The sequence below is a fragment of the Morchella sextelata genome, assembly GCF_020137385.1.
Source record: "Morchella sextelata strain SCLS chromosome Unknown scls_21, whole genome shotgun sequence".
Lineage (NCBI taxonomy): Eukaryota > Fungi > Ascomycota > Pezizomycetes > Pezizales > Morchellaceae > Morchella > Morchella sextelata.
The window spans coordinates 1,058,313-1,076,209 of record NW_025408636.1 but is presented as its reverse complement, the minus strand read 5'-3'; the positions used below and the strand labels follow the sequence as shown (position 1 = coordinate 1,076,209).

General features: G+C 44.8%; 4 protein-coding genes across 4 annotated transcripts; 3 read left to right on the top strand and 1 right to left on the bottom strand.

Annotated features, from left to right (window-relative positions):
- Positions 1-4,265: 4,265 nt before the first annotated feature.
- H6S33_006853 (uncharacterized protein) lies at positions 4,266-5,979 on the top strand (the record flags this gene model as incomplete). Its single annotated transcript, XM_044838210.1, has 6 exons — positions 4,266-4,382; positions 4,743-4,825; positions 4,898-4,916; positions 4,984-5,007; positions 5,060-5,737; positions 5,944-5,979. 6 exons carry the CDS (start codon positions 4,266-4,268, stop codon positions 5,977-5,979), a joined length of 957 nt encoding a protein of 318 aa, XP_044689671.1.
- A 1,595-nt stretch (positions 5,980-7,574) lies between these two features.
- H6S33_006852 (uncharacterized protein) lies at positions 7,575-8,814 on the top strand (the record flags this gene model as incomplete). Its single annotated transcript, XM_044838209.1, has 5 exons — positions 7,575-7,615; positions 7,682-7,732; positions 7,936-8,060; positions 8,128-8,582; positions 8,641-8,814. The coding sequence occupies 5 exons, from the start codon at positions 7,575-7,577 to the stop codon at positions 8,812-8,814; spliced, it is 846 nt and encodes a 281-aa protein (XP_044689670.1).
- A 3,384-nt stretch (positions 8,815-12,198) lies between these two features.
- H6S33_006851 (uncharacterized protein) lies at positions 12,199-12,988 on the top strand (the record flags this gene model as incomplete). The annotated part of the gene is made up of 3 exons (XM_044838208.1): positions 12,199-12,221; positions 12,301-12,663; positions 12,745-12,988. The coding sequence occupies 3 exons, from the start codon at positions 12,199-12,201 to the stop codon at positions 12,986-12,988; spliced, it is 630 nt and encodes a 209-aa protein (XP_044689669.1).
- A 1,788-nt stretch (positions 12,989-14,776) lies between these two features.
- H6S33_006850 (uncharacterized protein) lies at positions 14,777-16,626 on the bottom strand (the record flags this gene model as incomplete). The annotated part of the gene is made up of 3 exons (XM_044838206.1): positions 14,777-14,784; positions 14,843-15,993; positions 16,061-16,626. The coding sequence occupies 3 exons, from the start codon at positions 16,624-16,626 to the stop codon at positions 14,777-14,779; spliced, it is 1,725 nt and encodes a 574-aa protein (XP_044689668.1).
- Positions 16,627-17,897: the final 1,271 nt, after the last annotated feature.

Genomic DNA, 17,897 nt, shown 5'->3' with positions numbered 1-17,897 from the left:
CGTTAGGGTCGGTTTGGCGCCATTTAATTCCGCCACTCATGTTTGGAGCAGGTGTTACTAGAATAAACACCAATATAATTGAGGTACAGATATCAATGTTTTAGGGATCCATGAGAAAGGTTTTGCGTATTACTTGAGGTACCGGATGCGTGATCGATAGGAGATCCTGCATGAGATGGTTTAACGGCCAGGTACAGTGAGCTCATGGGCATTGGCATTTTGCCAAATAAAAAATAAAACTTGAGTTCGTTACCCAGGATTCCCACGTGGTCACCCACCGCAGTACTGACTAGGCGATATGTTGGTTATGTATGGCAGAGCGGACGGGATGCCCAGTTTTCAACATTCTATGAACGAACACGTGAGTTTAATGAATTTTTGCCATTTTCAATAGGATATTTTGGCCTCAGAGTCGAGCTCAAATTTCTAGTTCTGGACGGTGGGTAAGACAACCTGTACTGCGCTGCACGCCAGAACTGTTCTCTCCCTCCACTGCCGTTGGAACGGGCAAAAAACTAATACTAGACTCCAAACATGATTACTTGTAGCGTGCAAAGAAGGCAAATATACATAAGCGTTTTTTGACCAAAAAGAGTTAGCATTATTTCGATATAAAGCTCTATTTTATATAAGCGTTAAAAGGGCTCAAATAATCTTTAAATCACAGTTTTTGGTAGCATAATTATATGACGCTTATTTATTTTAGCTAAGTCTCCAGTAATAAACTCCGGCCACTAAACATTATCTCCAATAATGATTACTTCGATTTTAGGCTTATTTTTAAATAAGAATATGTACATGGTGACAAAAGGAAAAGAGGGGGCCCATAAGCTCTAGCCGGTGGTCAATGATTAGAAAAACAAGATTTCCTTCAGCCAAATGGCAGGTATGGCCGATATTGTGATTGGGAAAGCAGCTAGAGTGATGAGATAAATAATTGAAATGGGCGTTCCAAGGGCTAAAGGTATTTGGTGGCCCATATATCTCCTTGTCAGAGCCCATATCTCTCCTTCTTACAGTCCCCATAACCCCTTGGGCTCAATGGTTTGAGCTCAAGCCTAGGCTCGATCGAGCCTTGACGGAAAAAGCTCAAGCCGGCTTGTGCTCGCTGAATGATGAGGCTCGCTTTCAACAAGCCGAAAGCTCAAGCGCAGAGCTCGAGCTGGCTCTGCTCATGGACCCAGTACTAGGTTCGAGTCCTGAGACTCTTAATTCTAGATAAAAGTCAGAGCCGTTGAGGAATTCCATCTTTCACACTGGCTACTTAAATAGAATAACCTCATCTTTCCGATGCAGATTCGATTCTTTCTTTTCCCCTCATGTCTCATCCTGACCCTGAAATGACTTGGGTCGCATCTCGGATTCTCAGTAAAACAAACATAAGTCGATACAAGAACTCATCCCAGCAAAGGCCATTCAGCTCACTCCTAGAAGTAGTCAAAGTCAAGCCTGCAAATCAAGTCTATAATTGGTCATCCAGCTGCAGCCAGCTTGATCCTGATCTCATTTGTCGATCTTCTGATACTTTGCCGCCGGGCTACATTGGAAATGACCCACGTTCCGGATCATTCAAGTAAACAAAGCCCTTCACCCAACGGACCAGGCAAAGTAGCACCAGCGTTGCATGCTCTAGATTGGAAATCTACCAGTTTACCTTTTCTTAACGTACCAATCACCTTTAACTGTCCGGCGGATGGGTTGTGTCCGGGTGAAAGCCTTCAAAATTTTCGAACCTTTCTTCAAGTGCATACTTGCAATTAGAGAAAGATTTTCATCAGCTGTTTCTCCATATAAGCCTCGGATAGATTATGTATAAGGATGTTATAAGGCCTAAATATAAGGCTGTAATAATAACTCTCGTGTCCGATGTAAATACGTAAGGTTTGAACTAGAATGCCTCCCCCCCCATCTCTTAATCTTCTATTCGAGAGTTCTTACGTACAAGTACTTATCACTTGTAACACTTAGTATCTCAATTTTACAGTCGTGCTATAGCCAAGGGAGGAGAAATATCATGATTCAGTCATGAACGTTTCTCTAGCCAGTTTGACAACCACCTCACTCTCGTTAAAGCAGAAACAAGAATACGTTCACTTGTATACCCTTTTAAACTATCAATATTACTTATCTGAGCGGTGGCCGTTTGAGTGGCTAAAGAAGGCGTCCAAATCGATGAACGCCGAGTGTTCGTTTTTTGCAAATAATGATATTAACTCTGAGTCATAATACTTCAACAATTCAAGATTTCACATCTAGAGTACGTGACTTGAGATGGTCCTGGGTTCGATTCCCAGTACGTCCATTGATTCATTTTTTTCACTGGGAGTAGTTGAAAAATCCTCTACCCTCTGCTGGTGTGGTGCGTATGCAGGGACCCACCGGGATTGGCAACGGTTAAACCCAGTCTCGTGTCACCATCAACTTCAAACTACATATCTAATAAGTATATAGATATACCGATATGCAATGTGTTATTTAAAGGTTTTGATTGGCCAGGTTTGAGGGGTTTTCTTTTTCTCTATCAAATATGTTTGTCAGTAAGTAGATATTCTATCAAATATGTTGGAGTTAGTAGATATTCTATCAAATATGTTTGAGTCAGCCAGTAGATATTGGTTCCAACATACCTTGAGTCAACCAAATAGTATATCAGATATGTGCACAGGGCATCTTGGGGTTTCAGTGATCTTAAGCGTTGGTAAACTGATATTGTTTAAGCCATAACAGTTCCTACTCCGGCCAAAGGCCGGAAAATGCTTGTATCTTCGTCGAACTACGTCTATGTATAGATAGTGGTACTAATAGTAGTAATAGTGGTAATGATGGTAATCAAAGTCGGTTAAATTTTCTAGGGCGGTTTTTTTTTCCAATTAAAAAAGCCAGTAGGGTTGAAACTTTGAGGCTTGAGTGCCTCCCGAGAGAAACCAAAAGTTGAAAGTGGGACTGACTTTGGGTTTTTTTTAGAGGCTCTTATCTTGAGTCTTGGGGGGTTAATTTCCTTAGCTTCATATTCCCTGCTTCCCGTGGTGCACTATTCTTTCGATGCTTTCTTTATCCTCTTTGTCGAACTCAACTCAACTCGACCGTCTGAAAACCAGTTGAGATTTTTTTAAGCGCAGTTGACCTTTTCTCAACTGGCTTCAGAGCCTGATTAGATCCAGTCGAGTTTTTTTTTGAATCGCAGCCTCGCCACAAAAAAAGCTCAACACAACCCGACCCAACCTAACGCACTTTAATTACCACTATTATCCTATTGATGACATACAATTGGATTATCTGCCGTGCGCATAAGGGAAAAGGGAAAGGGAGTCCCCAAATCGACATATCATACGCTTGCGCTTCAACGAAGAACGGAGAAACAAAAAACAAACAATCACATGCACATGTGGAAGAAAAATAGAGACGCGGGGAATCGAACCCCGGACCACCTCTATTCAAGTTGAACATCTTGCAATCCTCAGTTGCTAAAGAGGTATTATACCACTAAACCATATCCCCTTTCTCTTCGTTCCTTCTAACTAGATATATGTACTTCAACAATCACGGCACAGATAGTTCTAATTTTGTGTTGGCGCTAGGCAATTTTCTTCGTTGTTGAGGCAAACGCCTATAAGAGTTAGCAAAACTAGAATATTGTGCAACGTCTCCGAATCCTAAGCGTAACATCTACGTAATTCAATTTGAATATCAATATCCGATATTATAGACATGATCTTCGAAACCTCAACTACATAGACTCGGGGTGCGGGTTTATCGGTTTTGGGATCATTTCAATATTAGGAATCCTTCGAGTTTAACCCCCAATCACATCGAGAGTGTTTTAGGCCTTGCACAGATCTTATTAAAGACGAGGCTATTTCGTATTGAAAAGAATGTAGGTTCTAGCAGAACGGATGCTACCGACATATATATTTTAGTTCAAAGATTCCACCAACTAAGAATTTCACCGGGGATGTTTTGTTGATGATAATCGAGTGATATTCCATGAAAACATTGAAGACTCAGTTGTCCGCGGTCGGCGTAACTTTTAGCACTAGTCAGCCAGTGATGTCTCACAATCACGGGCCAGCGCCCGCAGTTTGGGTTGCAGCTGAGTCGAATACCTAACCACACCCCACCACATCATCTTATCCACTTATCAGAAGTCTTGTATTCATCCATCAATCATCTCGCACTCAACCGCCGTACATATTTCTCTCAGACGGATATTCCTCTCTGCCTTTTCCCACGTCATCGCCTAATTATCATCAACCTCTCTTACAATAATGGATTTCACCAAGAACATTGCCAATTTTGGCAAGAACATCTCAACGAGCTTCACTCCCTTTGCTGCTCGTACTCAGCAGTTCGTTCGGGAGCAGCTCACCCAGGTCGAGGATAAGGTCTCCGCCCCCTCTCCCGCTCCCAGTGCTAGTAAGAGTGCTAGCACTGATGGCCCAGCTGATGCTCCCGTCGATGATGCCACTGCTGCTGCCTCTCCTGATACCACCAACCCCACTTCCTCTGCTTCTTCCCCTGACTCTGATGATACTGCTGTCCCTATACCCGATGCTTCTGCTGCTTCCCCACCATCATCATCTGCCCCCGGCGTTGCAGCTACTGCTGCCTCCGTCTCCACTGCTGCTGTCAATGCTACTGCCAATGCTACTGCTTCTGCGGCTGCTACTGCCAGGCGTCTCGCGGAGCTACTCAACGAGACAGCTTTGGTATTTATGATCCGCAGGAAGCTGACTGAGACCAAGACTCAATTACCGCCGGACTACCTCGAGCTCGAGAAACGTGTCGATGCCTTGAGACTCGTTCATCAGCAACTCTTGGCTGTAACGTATGTCTTCCCCGCCCGCCCTGTAGATACTTTATCCGGTAGAGTGTCACGTGCTAATGTTTTCTCTTACAGTTCTCAATTTTCTAACGAGGTAGAAACCCAGTCTGTTCGAATAATCTATTTTTAAACATGCTAACGAGATTTCATTTCAAATAAAGTCCTATGATTACCCCTCAAACTACGTAAGCACCCCCTCCCCTCCAGCTCGGGGCAGCCAAACTGATTCCTCCACAGCGCGAGTCCGTTGTCGATCTTTCCCGCACACTCACCGAGAAGGTCCAGCTTCTCTCCGCTGCAAACACCGCTACTGAGGCCCAAAACATCTTGACAAAGCCCGGTACAAAATCCGCCCCAAAGACCTTTGCCCACGCCATCGCCCGGGCCTCACTCAATTCTGCGCATGCGCTTGAATCGTCTGAACCCCTTGCGACCGCCCTCGAGAAATACGCTCTCGCATCTGAACAGGTCGGAGAAGCCCGTCTCCAACAAGATGCACAGATTCAGTCTCGTTTCAACGCGGCATTCACAACCACATTGAACACGAATATTATGTTCGCACAAAAAGCGCGCAAAAATGTGGAGAATGCTCGCCTATCTCTTGATGCAGCTAAATCTAAGGCCAAGAGCGGTGGTGGAATCGGGTTCCCTAACCTTGGCGGTGCCAGACAACAAGACCCCCATCACGAGGAGCACCTGACCGATGAGCAAAGAGTTGAGGTTGAGACAGCTGAGGATGAGTTTGTCGGCTGCACAGAGGAGGCTGTTGGCGTGATGAAGAACGTCCTCGACACCCCCGAACCTTTGAGAAATCTTGCGGACTTGGTTCAGGCCCAGTTGGAGTTCCACAAGAAAGCTTTTGAGATTTACTCTGAGCTTGCACCATTGATTGAGGGGCTACAAGTCGAACAGGAGGTATGAATTCTTTCTTCCTTCTCTCCTGTACTTTGCACATCTTCTTTCTTTTGTGTGGGCAGCTGATCGGAGCTGTTGGGGTTGGACGATGTTATGAAGGCCAAAAGAAGTGAAGATTATGGGGATGGGATGAGCGACTAGACTACTTTTCTCTTTCTAATATTTTGGAACAAATAACGGAGAAGACTAACAGGGACGTTAAATAGGCAAGCTACAGGAAAAACAGAGAAGGCGGGGCGTAAATTTGCACATTTGGAAACAAACTGAATCCCGGAGGGCTCACATAATTGGGTTCCTTTTCTTTTTTTCATTTCTCGTTCGTTCCTGTCATTTTTCCGTTTAGGGCCCCCTCTTTTCGCGTTTCGTTTCGTTTCGTCTCAATTGAAATAGTGGTCTTGTCCAATCACGCGGTGCCTTTGTTGAAATTTTTGCTTTTGAATCAGATTGTAGCTGATTAAGAGGTAAGTTGGCTGTGTTTATTGATTCACAAATCTGACTATAACCTTTTGAATGAAATATTTTGTCTTTGGGTGCTGGTATGCTCAATATAGGTCAGTCAAGATAGCAAGCATGAGACCTAATCTGGGTATTTATTGAAATTTGAGATATTTTATGAATTTGGGCTATTTGACTGAATCTTTTTATCATATAAAAACAAAGAGTTCTTGTTACATGCCCACCGATTTCCTTGAAGCACTACCGGGCTATACAAGAGGTTCTTCTTCCCTTTCGTTTCCCGGTACATGCATGTAGGGCGGAATACTGGGGAGAATATGTATCTGCATTGCTTCATTCAACCTCTTCAGTCATTAGGCGAGCACTGCTGTGCCTAGAAACCGTTTTTACCCTTACAATGGGCGCTATTGATGATAAAAGGCGCGCGTTGTGATCATTCTAAGAATATTTAGTCAGTCATGTAGTAGGTGCGTACAAACTTCTACTTGCTCGCTGTCATCCACAGTGACTGCCAGTTATATGTATGTCATGCGATCCAGAATATATTGAACGTCATGTGATCTCAAAACTTGGGTGAGAAATCCCCCGGTAAGCAGCTCGCCGCATTTCCCAGTCTTTGGGGTACGCCGATGTGCCATAAACTTCGCATGTTGCTGCCCTATCTTGGTCAATTGCTTCCAGTCCAATCATGCAGTTGACAATGTCAGGCAACCCAAAATTTGCCTCCACGTTTCCTGCGGCTGTGGCTCGAACCCGACCCGACGGTTGAACATGGCTGAGCACCACTTGACGCTCGTGCCAACCCAACCCACCAATCCCTGCGAACTGTGAGTTCCAGCACGTTCGATCTATCGTTCTGTAAGCAAGCTTCGTGATCCTCTGTTAAGACTATAACCACCGGCACCGGTACCACCACTTTCTTCCCCTCTCCCCTTCGTTCGTTGCTCTGTTCCTATCCATGCGATATTTTTGCGATCTTACTTTGTTTCAGCGTCACTTTACTGCATAGCGGTCATTCATTGTCTTGTCCAGGGTTCTCCTGCACTAAATAGACAGCAAGACTAGAGTTAGATCGTCTGTTGACCGTTGAGCCGCACACAAGCCATTGTAACTCTAGATTAATTCTGTTATCTACCTACACACACTCTCTCTCACTCACTCCTCTACATCCCATCATCCTCAATCGTTTCCGACTTTATCCCCGGAGAGATTCAGTGTAGAGGATAAGGGATTCTATCTATCTCTAGCCGGATCGCTAGGAAAGAGAATCAACTGGGCTCCTCTTTGAGCCTCTTTGAGCTCCGAGCGGAATCGGGAAAAGGGTGGATTTCGAAAAGGAAAGGGAAAGGGAACAGGAAAGATACTGAGTAAAGCGGAGAAAATGGCAATGAAAGCGGACGAACTGAAGCAGAAGGGGAATGCGTAAGTCTTTCGCTCTTCCGGGAATAAATAGATAGATGGAAAGCTAATGCGCGGGGGACGCTACAGGTGCTTCCAAGCTGGCGACTTCTCTGGGGCAGAAAAGTTTTATACTCAAGCGTAAGCCTACTCTCCATCTGTGCGTCTATCTTCATTAGGGAGGATCGGAGGGGCACCAGTAAGTGAAGTCTCTATGGGTAAGTACATGTAGGTAAGTATACAGGTTGGCCTGCTTGATGGTGGTTGAATGGGTTCGGGATCAAATATATTTCAGCAGCTGCCTATATACAACAATCGACCTGGCTAACATCTAACCCCAACAGTATAATTCGCGACAGCACCAATGCTGCGTTCTTCACCAACCGCGCTCTTGCCAGGCTCAAAATGGAGATGTTCGAAGAAGTCATTAATGACTGTCTTAAAGCCATTGAGCTCTCCCCCTCAAACAGTCAGTCACCCCATCTATCACCCTCCCCTGCCTTCCCATCCACATTCTCAAGCTAACACACCCACAGTGAAAGCATATAGCTATCTCGGGCAAGCTCAACTTGCGCTCAATCACCCCAGCGAGGCCCTCCACTCCTCTATGACCGCCTACGAGCTCGCAATTACGCAGCGCTCCCCTTCTGTCGCATCAATTGCAGCAGCCTGTCTCGAGGCCAAAAAAAAGCGTTGGGAGCAGCGTGAAGAGAAACGTAGGGAGAGAGAATGCCAGCTGATGCGGAAGATGACGGATATCATTGAGCGCGATGCTGATAGGGCAGTCGACGAGCTGTTGAAAAGGGGTAGGACAAATGGAAACATGACCATTTCCGAGCAAGAAGAGGAAATTAGGCACGAGGCGAAGGAAAGAGTCAGAACTTTAGAGGACGTGTTCGGGAAGGCAGAGGCCGTAAGGTGTGCCAGAAGGGAGGTTCCGGATTATCTCATCGACAATATCACTTTCTCCATCATGTTGGATCCAGTTATCGTAAGCTCCCCACGTTTTCTTGGCTTATTTTCGCTTATATGAGTTAACGGTAAAATAGACGAAGAATGGGCATTCTTACGACCGTGCAACGCTTCTAGATCATTTGAAGCGCTCGCAAACTGACCCGCTGACCAGGGAGCCTTTGAGTGAGAAAGATCTCGTCCCGAATTACGCACTGAAGGCGGCCAGTGATCTATTTTTGAAAGAGAACGGATGGGCGGTTGATTGGTGATAGAGGTATCGTCGATTTCATGTCGCAAAATACTTTTTTCTTGATATGTGCATATAATACCCTTTTGTGGTATCAGGATTATGGGTGAATGAGTAGTTTTAGCCCTACCTTTCCGCCACTACTTTTCACCTCATATTTCTTTTGGTTCTGCTATTTCTTCCCCAACGTTTCATTTTTCTGCCAAGTTTTTGTCACGTTTTCAAATGTTTTTCGTTGCTTGTTGCAGGTGGATCAAAGTAAACCACTAAATCGGAGTCCGGATTTCTTTAAAGCTTTTCTGGTTGTTTTTTATACAAATTTCGGGGGTGTTATTTCTTTGAGCATAAGCTATGGATTGGAGTATTAACAATTTTCCCTACTTAATTTCCTTATTTTTCTTATTTAACGCCACCGCTGAAGCGTTAAGAGTAGATTAACCATATACCAGCTACTAACAAAAGGAGGAAAGGTGGCGACAGTGTGTTTATACTGTTTTGTAGTACTGGCTTGATTGGGTGGTGTGTGTCATTTTATTAGCTGTCTATTGTTATTAACGTGTGGAAATAAGAATTTTATTGGCTATATATCTCCACCCCTCCGGACTAAATACCGCAAAGACTCGATAATAAAAATCGGGGACTGAAGGGTGAATACAGTTTTCTGGTTTGTTAAATTGGCGTTGAGCATCAATCGCAGCCGTCAAAAGAGTAAATCTCCACGGTCCTAGCAACGTATGTACAGTACTTCAGTCCAGATTTTGCGGTACCCTACTGCGACACGACACTTGACGTCTCTCTATCCAATCATCGCACTACTACCGATTTCTAAGCGCAATAGGCCGGATAAGCGAGACCTCTATCTATTGGCCATTTGTTCTAGGATAGTTTTTGTTACATAGCCGATCGAATCACTTCTGGTCACTCATATTTCTTTTCGCCGAGTGCTTTCTAATGACTTGGGGCGCCACAAGACACATGCCTCGCTAGCTCAATCGGTAGAGCGTGAGACTCTTATTGTAATCTCAAGGTTGCGGGTTCGACCCCCGCGTGGGGCTTTATCAAAGCCTTCATTTTTGCACTTTTATCGTTTAGAAAGTCGTTTCATCCATTTGATGATGTTCTTTCATTTTACATGACTTTGCGAGGTATGAGCAGAACCAGAGGGAAAAATGGAACGTATTCAAATTGTCGTACATTAAAGCCGGAATGTTTAAAAAAATACCCTTACTTGATGAATAAGAGGGATCCGATATAAAGACTTAAACTACTTGATAATAATTATGAATAAGGCATATGTGTGCCTTATTCTGGACAAGCCCTTACACAAAATAGATCCTTATACCAAAATAATAAACTACCCTCGTCAAAAAAAACGCTTATATACGCCTTTTTTGCACCCTAATCATTACTGGAGTCTTGTTTTTTTTGCCCCCCTAGACGGTAATTTAAATAAGCCTTAACACCCCAAATAAGGCTTTTTTTTCCACAATACATTTGTTAGAGGCTTATTCACAAAAAAGGTATATTCTACACAAAATATTTGTTTTCGCCTTGTCTAAGCCCCTCCTGAACCTCCGGGAGCCCTTTGTTTTAATACCCGTTCCGGCCCTAAAGTAGCTAGATTAGTGTATGCAAAAATTCTTCACATCAAAAAAATGCTCGCACCCATCTAGGAGAAGTTTTTCGCACTGTTGTGTTGTACGACCAGCAAGGGACTCGAACCCTCAACCTCGGTCTTAGGAGGACCACGCGCTACCATTGCGCCAACCAGCCATAGTAGAACTAATGCTGCAAATACATTTAGTAGGTTTTTCACTTGTAAGACAATCGAAGCTCTGGACCGTCGTTCTCCCAGTTGTGCTTGTTTGTATTTTTTCCAGGAGAGAAGAGGCCAATAAGCCTTCTATAGCGAAACCTTGCTAGAGGGATATGCCCAGGACCAGGATTTGGTATAGTTATAGGGAGATTACTTACGTTTATAGAGGGGGTATCAGCGCTGAAAACTAAAGCAAAGGGCTTAAAGCGGTGCTTTTGCAGAGACTACCTTATATCAAAGCCTCGCCGTAGACGGTCTAGTGTAATCCACAAGGCATTAACGCTCAAGGCCTCGCCTCGAGGGAGCTCAAGGCATGGGGGTCGACGAGGCGCATGCTCGAGGCAGACCCTCTTGCCCGCCTCGAGCTGCTCGAGGTTTACTTGTAGGTAACCAGATGACCCAGTATTTTCTGCACTAGAATTGCGCTCGTTGCTTCCGCACGGATTCAGTACTGGAAAAACCGAATACAGCCAGTGAGTTGATTGGAAAACCCGAGCTTGGATTTAAAGACAGAGTGATAATCTGTGATCAAGCCACCACGCTGTCACAGTCTATGGGGTAGACGACTCCGGATAGTTGCCATAACAAGAAGATCCTCTTGTAATTGGCTTTTTACACTCTTCTCAATCAACCACCATCAACTGTCCGGGTGTCCGGGTGATTCTTTGGCGAGATGAAACACCGACAGTAATCCTTATTTCTCAGTGCCCAGATCAAGCTTTGACTATTTTATGATTTATGTAGCAGACCCGTAACGCCAAGACCTTTAGTAAAAACATGGGTTATAAGTCTTGGCGAGTCGGTTGTCCGAATGGTTTAGTCCTTCAAACAAACCACTCGCTCGTTCCAAACCCTAACCCTACCATAAACCTGGAACCGAGCAAATAGTATAGGCGTTTAAAAAACCATTACCCTCGTTCCCCACCGAGCGAGTTCACCACCTACAGAGTTTGAGATCCTCTCCCATACAAAAAAACTGGCCGCTAAAGCTGCAGCGAAGAAATACCTATGTGCTGCGCCCGGCAAGCGGTGAACCCGCCGGCCCGTAGGGAATAAGAGTAGGCCGTAGCAAAACATAAAGCTCTAGGAATATTAATCGTTTTAGGGAAACTTTTCAGTCTTATGAAATACTTAAAACATGCTTATATCACACTTACGGGAGGCTTATCTACTACATGTAGTGAATGAGCTTCAACTTTTGAGGTTTTACCATTTCGGGCAATAGACAACATCCGAGTGATAACCCATGACACATATAGACAACTAGTATACACCAACTCCTATTCCAAAGCCTTCAGTAGTTCTCCGCAACACACCACGCATCTCGCCGCAAATTTCTACGCAGATTCAATGATTTCTCGTTTCCAGTCCAAAGGAAAAAAATCCCGGTAAAGAAAAAACGCCCTCCGGGGTCCGGAACAGAGCCTCATGCCGGAAGTGTTAATGCACTTGCACGTGCAGCATCCAGGGACGTCATGAGTTATTTCCCTGTATAACTCTATATCTATATAAGGGACCCTGCAACAAGTAGATCTGGGAAAATACCCACCAACTTCTCCCCACCATAACCACCACAATAACCCTCACACAATGATTCCCTTCTGTAATCCCTAGTAAACCCCCCCCCCCTTTCCATTCTTCATCCCCCTTAATAAAACCCAAAAGCACTAACCCCTTTCTCTCCTAACATAGCAATCCATCCAGCAACCTCGCCAACCTCCACAGCTTCCCCGTCAAAGAAAAAGAAAAAACATCCCCCAAATCCGTCCAGCGTCCTAAATCCCCCCTCTCTACCCCCGCTACCGCCGGTGCCACCAACTTCTTAGGGGCCCACAACACCAGCTCCGGAAGCGACGACGAAGAGGAAGAACAACAACCAGAACGACAAATCGTCCCAGAGGCAACAATCCAGTTCTACGAAGAGGACATCGCCGAGTACAGACCAGGCGGGTACCACCCCGTGCAGCTGGGCGACATGTTCAACGCAAAATACGAGATTGTGCGGAAGCTGGGGTTTGGCAAGTTTTCGACGATATGGCTCGCGATTGACACTACGTGAGCTTGGTCTACTTTTTTCAGTGATTTTCCGTGGGATGAGGGGTTGCGACGCACTCGAGTCTAACACCGAGGCGGCAGAGTTGAGAGGCCGGTTGCACTGAAGATTCTTAAAGCCGATTCGCAGGGGATAGAGCTGGACGTGCACGAGCAGGAGACTATGAACTACGCAAAGAGCGACGACCCAAACCACGTCATTGGGTATCTAGAGCGCTTTGTCCACAAGGGTCCCAATGGGGACCATGTGTGCCTTGTTTTTGGAAAGTCGGGGAAAGGGGCTGTTGCTGGCGGGGAGCGGAGCCCAGATGCCGGGAGGGGTTGGTAAGGTGTTGTTTGATAACATTGCCGGTTGTGTTAGTATAATTAGTGCTTGCGTGAAATATGGGGGTGTCCTGGATACATTTGTATTTTAGCCTTTTCTCTCTCTTTGTTTTATGTGGCGGGATTAGAAATTCGAAAATCTTTTTTTTTTCTTTCTTTCTCTGGTGTTTCGGGCCGATGGAAATTCTGTGGAAGAAGAGTGAGGTTCTTCAGGTGTACCAGTCGCATGGTATTGATGACAAGACTAGATTATTCGAAATAGCCACCGGGGACTAATGTGTGCGGCCACAAGCTGACCACTATAGTACTACTCCACTTACCGGGGACCGAATAAGGAACCCGTACGAAAAGTATCGTCATACTGCAGGGCTAAGGCTTGAACCCATGGTGAGGGGCTCCCCATTCCCCCCCCCCCCTTTTTATGGCGTCCCCGAGCCCCGAGTGATATATACAAGGTACATATAGTAATATAATCCTTTTCAAATGTAAATACATTTTGTGGTTAGAAATAAGTGCTACCTTTTTTTACATTAACCGTCACAGCATTGCACATACAGAAACCATCCTAAAAATTCAAAAAAAAAGAGGGGGCTTGGTAAGCGGTCTCTTTACCCATTTTTAAAACTTTGCTGAAGTATTCAAGGCCGTGGTCGTTTGGATCACAGACCATCACTCGCATACAAATCGACCTCCAAATCTTCATTTAGTAGCATAAAAGAGTTATTACTGAGAGAGTTACTTGTAACTCTATTCCATCGCATTTAAGTATCTGTTCCCTGACAGTTACCTTGCATGAAATACAATATGAGAAGGCCCTAATGACAACCTCATTGGCCACATACAAGTTTAATCATACACATCATTTAACTCTTGCTCCGGTTGTACTCTCAGTCAGGTCGAGAACACAACACCTCGCTCTTCCCTTTCAATTACTCGCGTGTTGTGAATGTAAAAAACCGCCCCTCCTCGCCACGCCGCCAGGTGGGCCTTATAGCTGTATGTCAGATTAATCATGATTTCAAAATTTATTCACGGAGTAATCTATTATTGGGTGGTCTTATTAGGTCGGTTTGTTCCAAAAATTCTGGCCCCAACCGAGTACGTCGATTCACTGAATTTCTCGTACTTCGTTGCGTTACACCTTCTCTTTGCGGACGTAGTTCCATCAATACTCCACCGCGTTCATGTAGCTCTGGATGCCGATAGTTGACGATTATACCATGATTAGGGTTCTCTGTAGTCTCCGGAGAATTAAAATAGGTTTCTACAGGTCTTGTAGGTATTTCCTGAAGATGGGCAAGTAGAGGATCTAGAGATAAAAAGGGGGATCCAGTTCCAGGCCTTGGTAAGGTCAGCCCAGGCGGTGGGCGCAAAACCGGAGTTATATTAACTGAAGGTTGAAAATTGCTTGGTGAATCATCACCAACCGACTGAGTGTTTTGTATTTCCAATAACCTAGGCGCCGCTCCCGGATATGGTAATATATGTTGTGAAGGTGCTCTGCTCTCATTTAGATGGCTTGATTGTCCATTTTGTATTTCTATTATTTGACCTATATCCTGGGGATATGGTTGTAAGCCCGGTGGAAATGTCCTGTTTTGTATTATTGGCTCACTAAACTGCCACTGTACATCTCCACGGGGCCGTGCTCCTGGTACCCACACTCTAGGATATTCTCCACTTGGAAAAGGTGGTTGAGATGCAGGTAGACTAGGCGCTACTTGACCTATCATGGATGGGGGTTCAGAAGGTAATATCGGCCCCCCAGGTAGACTAGGCGGTATATAAGGCGTTATGTGCCTTTCAGGTATATTAGCTATATGCGGTACAGGAGGTACTATCGGTCTTGCAGATAGACTAGAAGATGTCTTCCTAGAACCGTATTGTTGACTCTGGAACGATTTGCGCGTGTCCTTTTTCTTTTTCTTTGCTATCGGATTTTCAGTTACACTAGGCCGTATAGAAGGTATCGGTACTCCAGGTAGTAGCCTTAATTCAGTTGAGAAGGGCACAAGCGGCCGTGGTGATAGCTCATGCATATCCCCCATTAATCCAGGTGGTGGCCCAGGTGGTGGCCTAGGTTGTGGTTGTGGCGGTGGTAGTGGTGGTAGTGGTAGTCTCCCTATCATTTCAGGTGAGGATGGGACTCCAGACGCTTGTAGATCATATGGATGCCGTACCCCAATTGCAAATGAGGATTGTACATGTGGCATACGTGTTTGTATCCCGTATGGATTCTGTACTCCAAATGAGGATTGGGATATAGGTGTTGGTATTCCATGTGAATGCAGTACTCCAGGTGGTGGGAAGAGTCCATATTGAATGTGCGGAGCCCTGGGTAGTCCCTCTAATGAATAATATCCCATGCCTGACGGTGGTGGTGTGAACTGTGAAAGTTCTCTGGGTCGGGATGCTGATGAGTCAGGCGGTGCTACCAAGAAAGATGATGAAAATGACATCGATGATATTGCCTGGCCAGAATTTTGAGCCGTTCCCTCTGGAGCTATGATATTTTGAGGATAGTCTAGCAGAAGGGACCGCTCAGGTGCAAATTGATGATTTTGCATCGGTGTAATATTGACTCGGCCTGATGATGTCCCGCTTACATTATCCACCAACCAGGTGTTAATAATATCTTCAATCGGAAACTCTACCTCTTTGGGGCTTGTCGTTATAGGTGGGGCAAAATCTAATAACTCTAGATCATCATTCAACCACTCGTCCTCTTCACGCTCGCGACTCGCATTCGAAGCGGATCGGTTGGTGGATGGATTAGTGGATCGCTGTCTTAATGCACGTAGTCGGTCCAAACTTGAACCAATTCCAGTAGTTACACTTCCCCGTTCTGATTTCGACCCATAGCCAGGACGTGGTTCAAGTTCCAAATCTCCTGGTAGAGATTGTGTAGCCCTACCCATTGAGCTGGCTTCTAATTGTTGCTGTTGCAGATTGCCCAGCTGCAGTCGGGACCTTGATGGTAGGGAGGGAGACACCGGGTTATGCTTTGCTCTACATAGACAGTAACTACATATTAGATTAAAGTCTTCCGGGGCATAACCCAGTTAAAGATACTTACAAGTAATTCGAATTTCCCAGCTGTACAATCTGGCCGTTTATTCCATATGTCGGCTGTGAATATGATCTTATCATTTCAGGAGGCTCTGAGCATGAGGAATCGCTCGGTCTGTCCATCTCATGTCTAGATTCTTGGTCTGTTGGAGCAGTGTTTAGGCTAAAAGGCTCTGCCAGATGGGCTGATGGTACTGTTGGCGATTGAATAAACCGTTGAAGGGCGTAGTTTCCAGTAGGCCTGTGATTTGAAATGGAATCAAGATAGGCCAGAGCTCTGTCCAGCGATGTTGCTTTTACGGATTTTGGCACGAGATGGGGATCCGGGACGTATAACAATTCATTTCTTGAACACAAACCCCCAAAGTCGTCAGTGATGGCGTCCTCTCCTGTTCCATCTGTGTCCCCTCTGTGCCTGCCTAAATCTCGATCTAGTGAGACTCTGGCACCTTGGTCTAGTAAGACTCCTTGATCTATTGAGACTTCTTGACCATCGTCCTGTAATTCTTCGCTCTCAATCCCTTCTGCTTCGGTTACCTTTTCACGATAAGGGAAAGGGTTTCGATTCGCCATGTGCTCTTAATTCGAGATTCCTAGAGAAAGGAGAGATTAACAAATAATAGAGAAATTTTTGAATCGTGATTGATATGGATCTTATCCTACCAAGAAATCTTCACAAGGTGAGATATATCGGGCACAAAATTATAAAAATACTTAAGATCCTCAGTGATGGTAAAGAAGAAATTAAGGGGCTTGTTCCAATGAAAGTCGAAGAGCATAACGAAAAGGCCAGACCTTTGTTTGCGCTGGGATATCCTCATATACGTGTTAGATTAGATTAGAGGTAACTGTAATGTATGTAGTACGTACATGCACTGATACTTTATAGGAAGCCACAGATACATCGAACGCACTGCTAATTGAGTACAATGGTGGCTCCTATTTCTTCCAGAACGGGCCTTTGTGTGATAAGAGGCTAGTATATGTACTTTTCGCATGGTGGCACTATACGCTAGCATGGGTCTGCTCACTCTTACGCTTAATGGAGTTTAGATAGATCGATGATCCATGAAACCTTCTAGTGTACTAATTTTTTTCAACAAATCATGCACAGAATTGATTATCCTCACGGTTCTGTGGCGTAGTGGAGGCGCGTCTGCTTTACAAAAAATCGCAGAAGGTCGCAGGTTCGAACCCTGCCAGAATCATATTCATGGTGCCGTACCATTATTTTTTCCTTGATCGATTGTCTGTGGATGATTCATGATGGAATTGGGATATCAATATATTATGGGCGGAACCGATTTTCTTATAAGTCTCAGATAAAACTACTATCAAATCCTTAGAAAAGGTACATTAGCGTTTTCAGCACTTGTATGTACACAAATCCCCTTTCGACGATTTTTTCAGTCTCATTTCGTGGGCAAAGAAGATTGTGGTAATGGTACTATAATTTAGCTAAAGAATCAAGTACATCGTACGTACTTGTAGTGAGGGTTATTTTTGTACCCGTTTCAGCACGTACGCAGGTGCTGGTCTCATTCAATACAGACTAGCCTAATTAAAGACTACGGCTTCAATCGCTTCGCAAAGACCGGACCGAGTGATCGCACATGACCCCATCCTTAGAGGGTTGTATTTTCGATCCGAAAATCAGGGATATGAATTCTTGCCTATCTAAAATGAAGAAGACGAAGACTGTTTTCTTCATGTGAGATAACTCGGCAGTGGAAGGAGAAAGGGGAGGATCCTACATTTTCCAAAAGTTCATGCATGAGGCGTGATCGTGAGGAATCGAACCTTGAACTATAACCTCTAAGCCACTCAAAGCTACGCTAGTAATA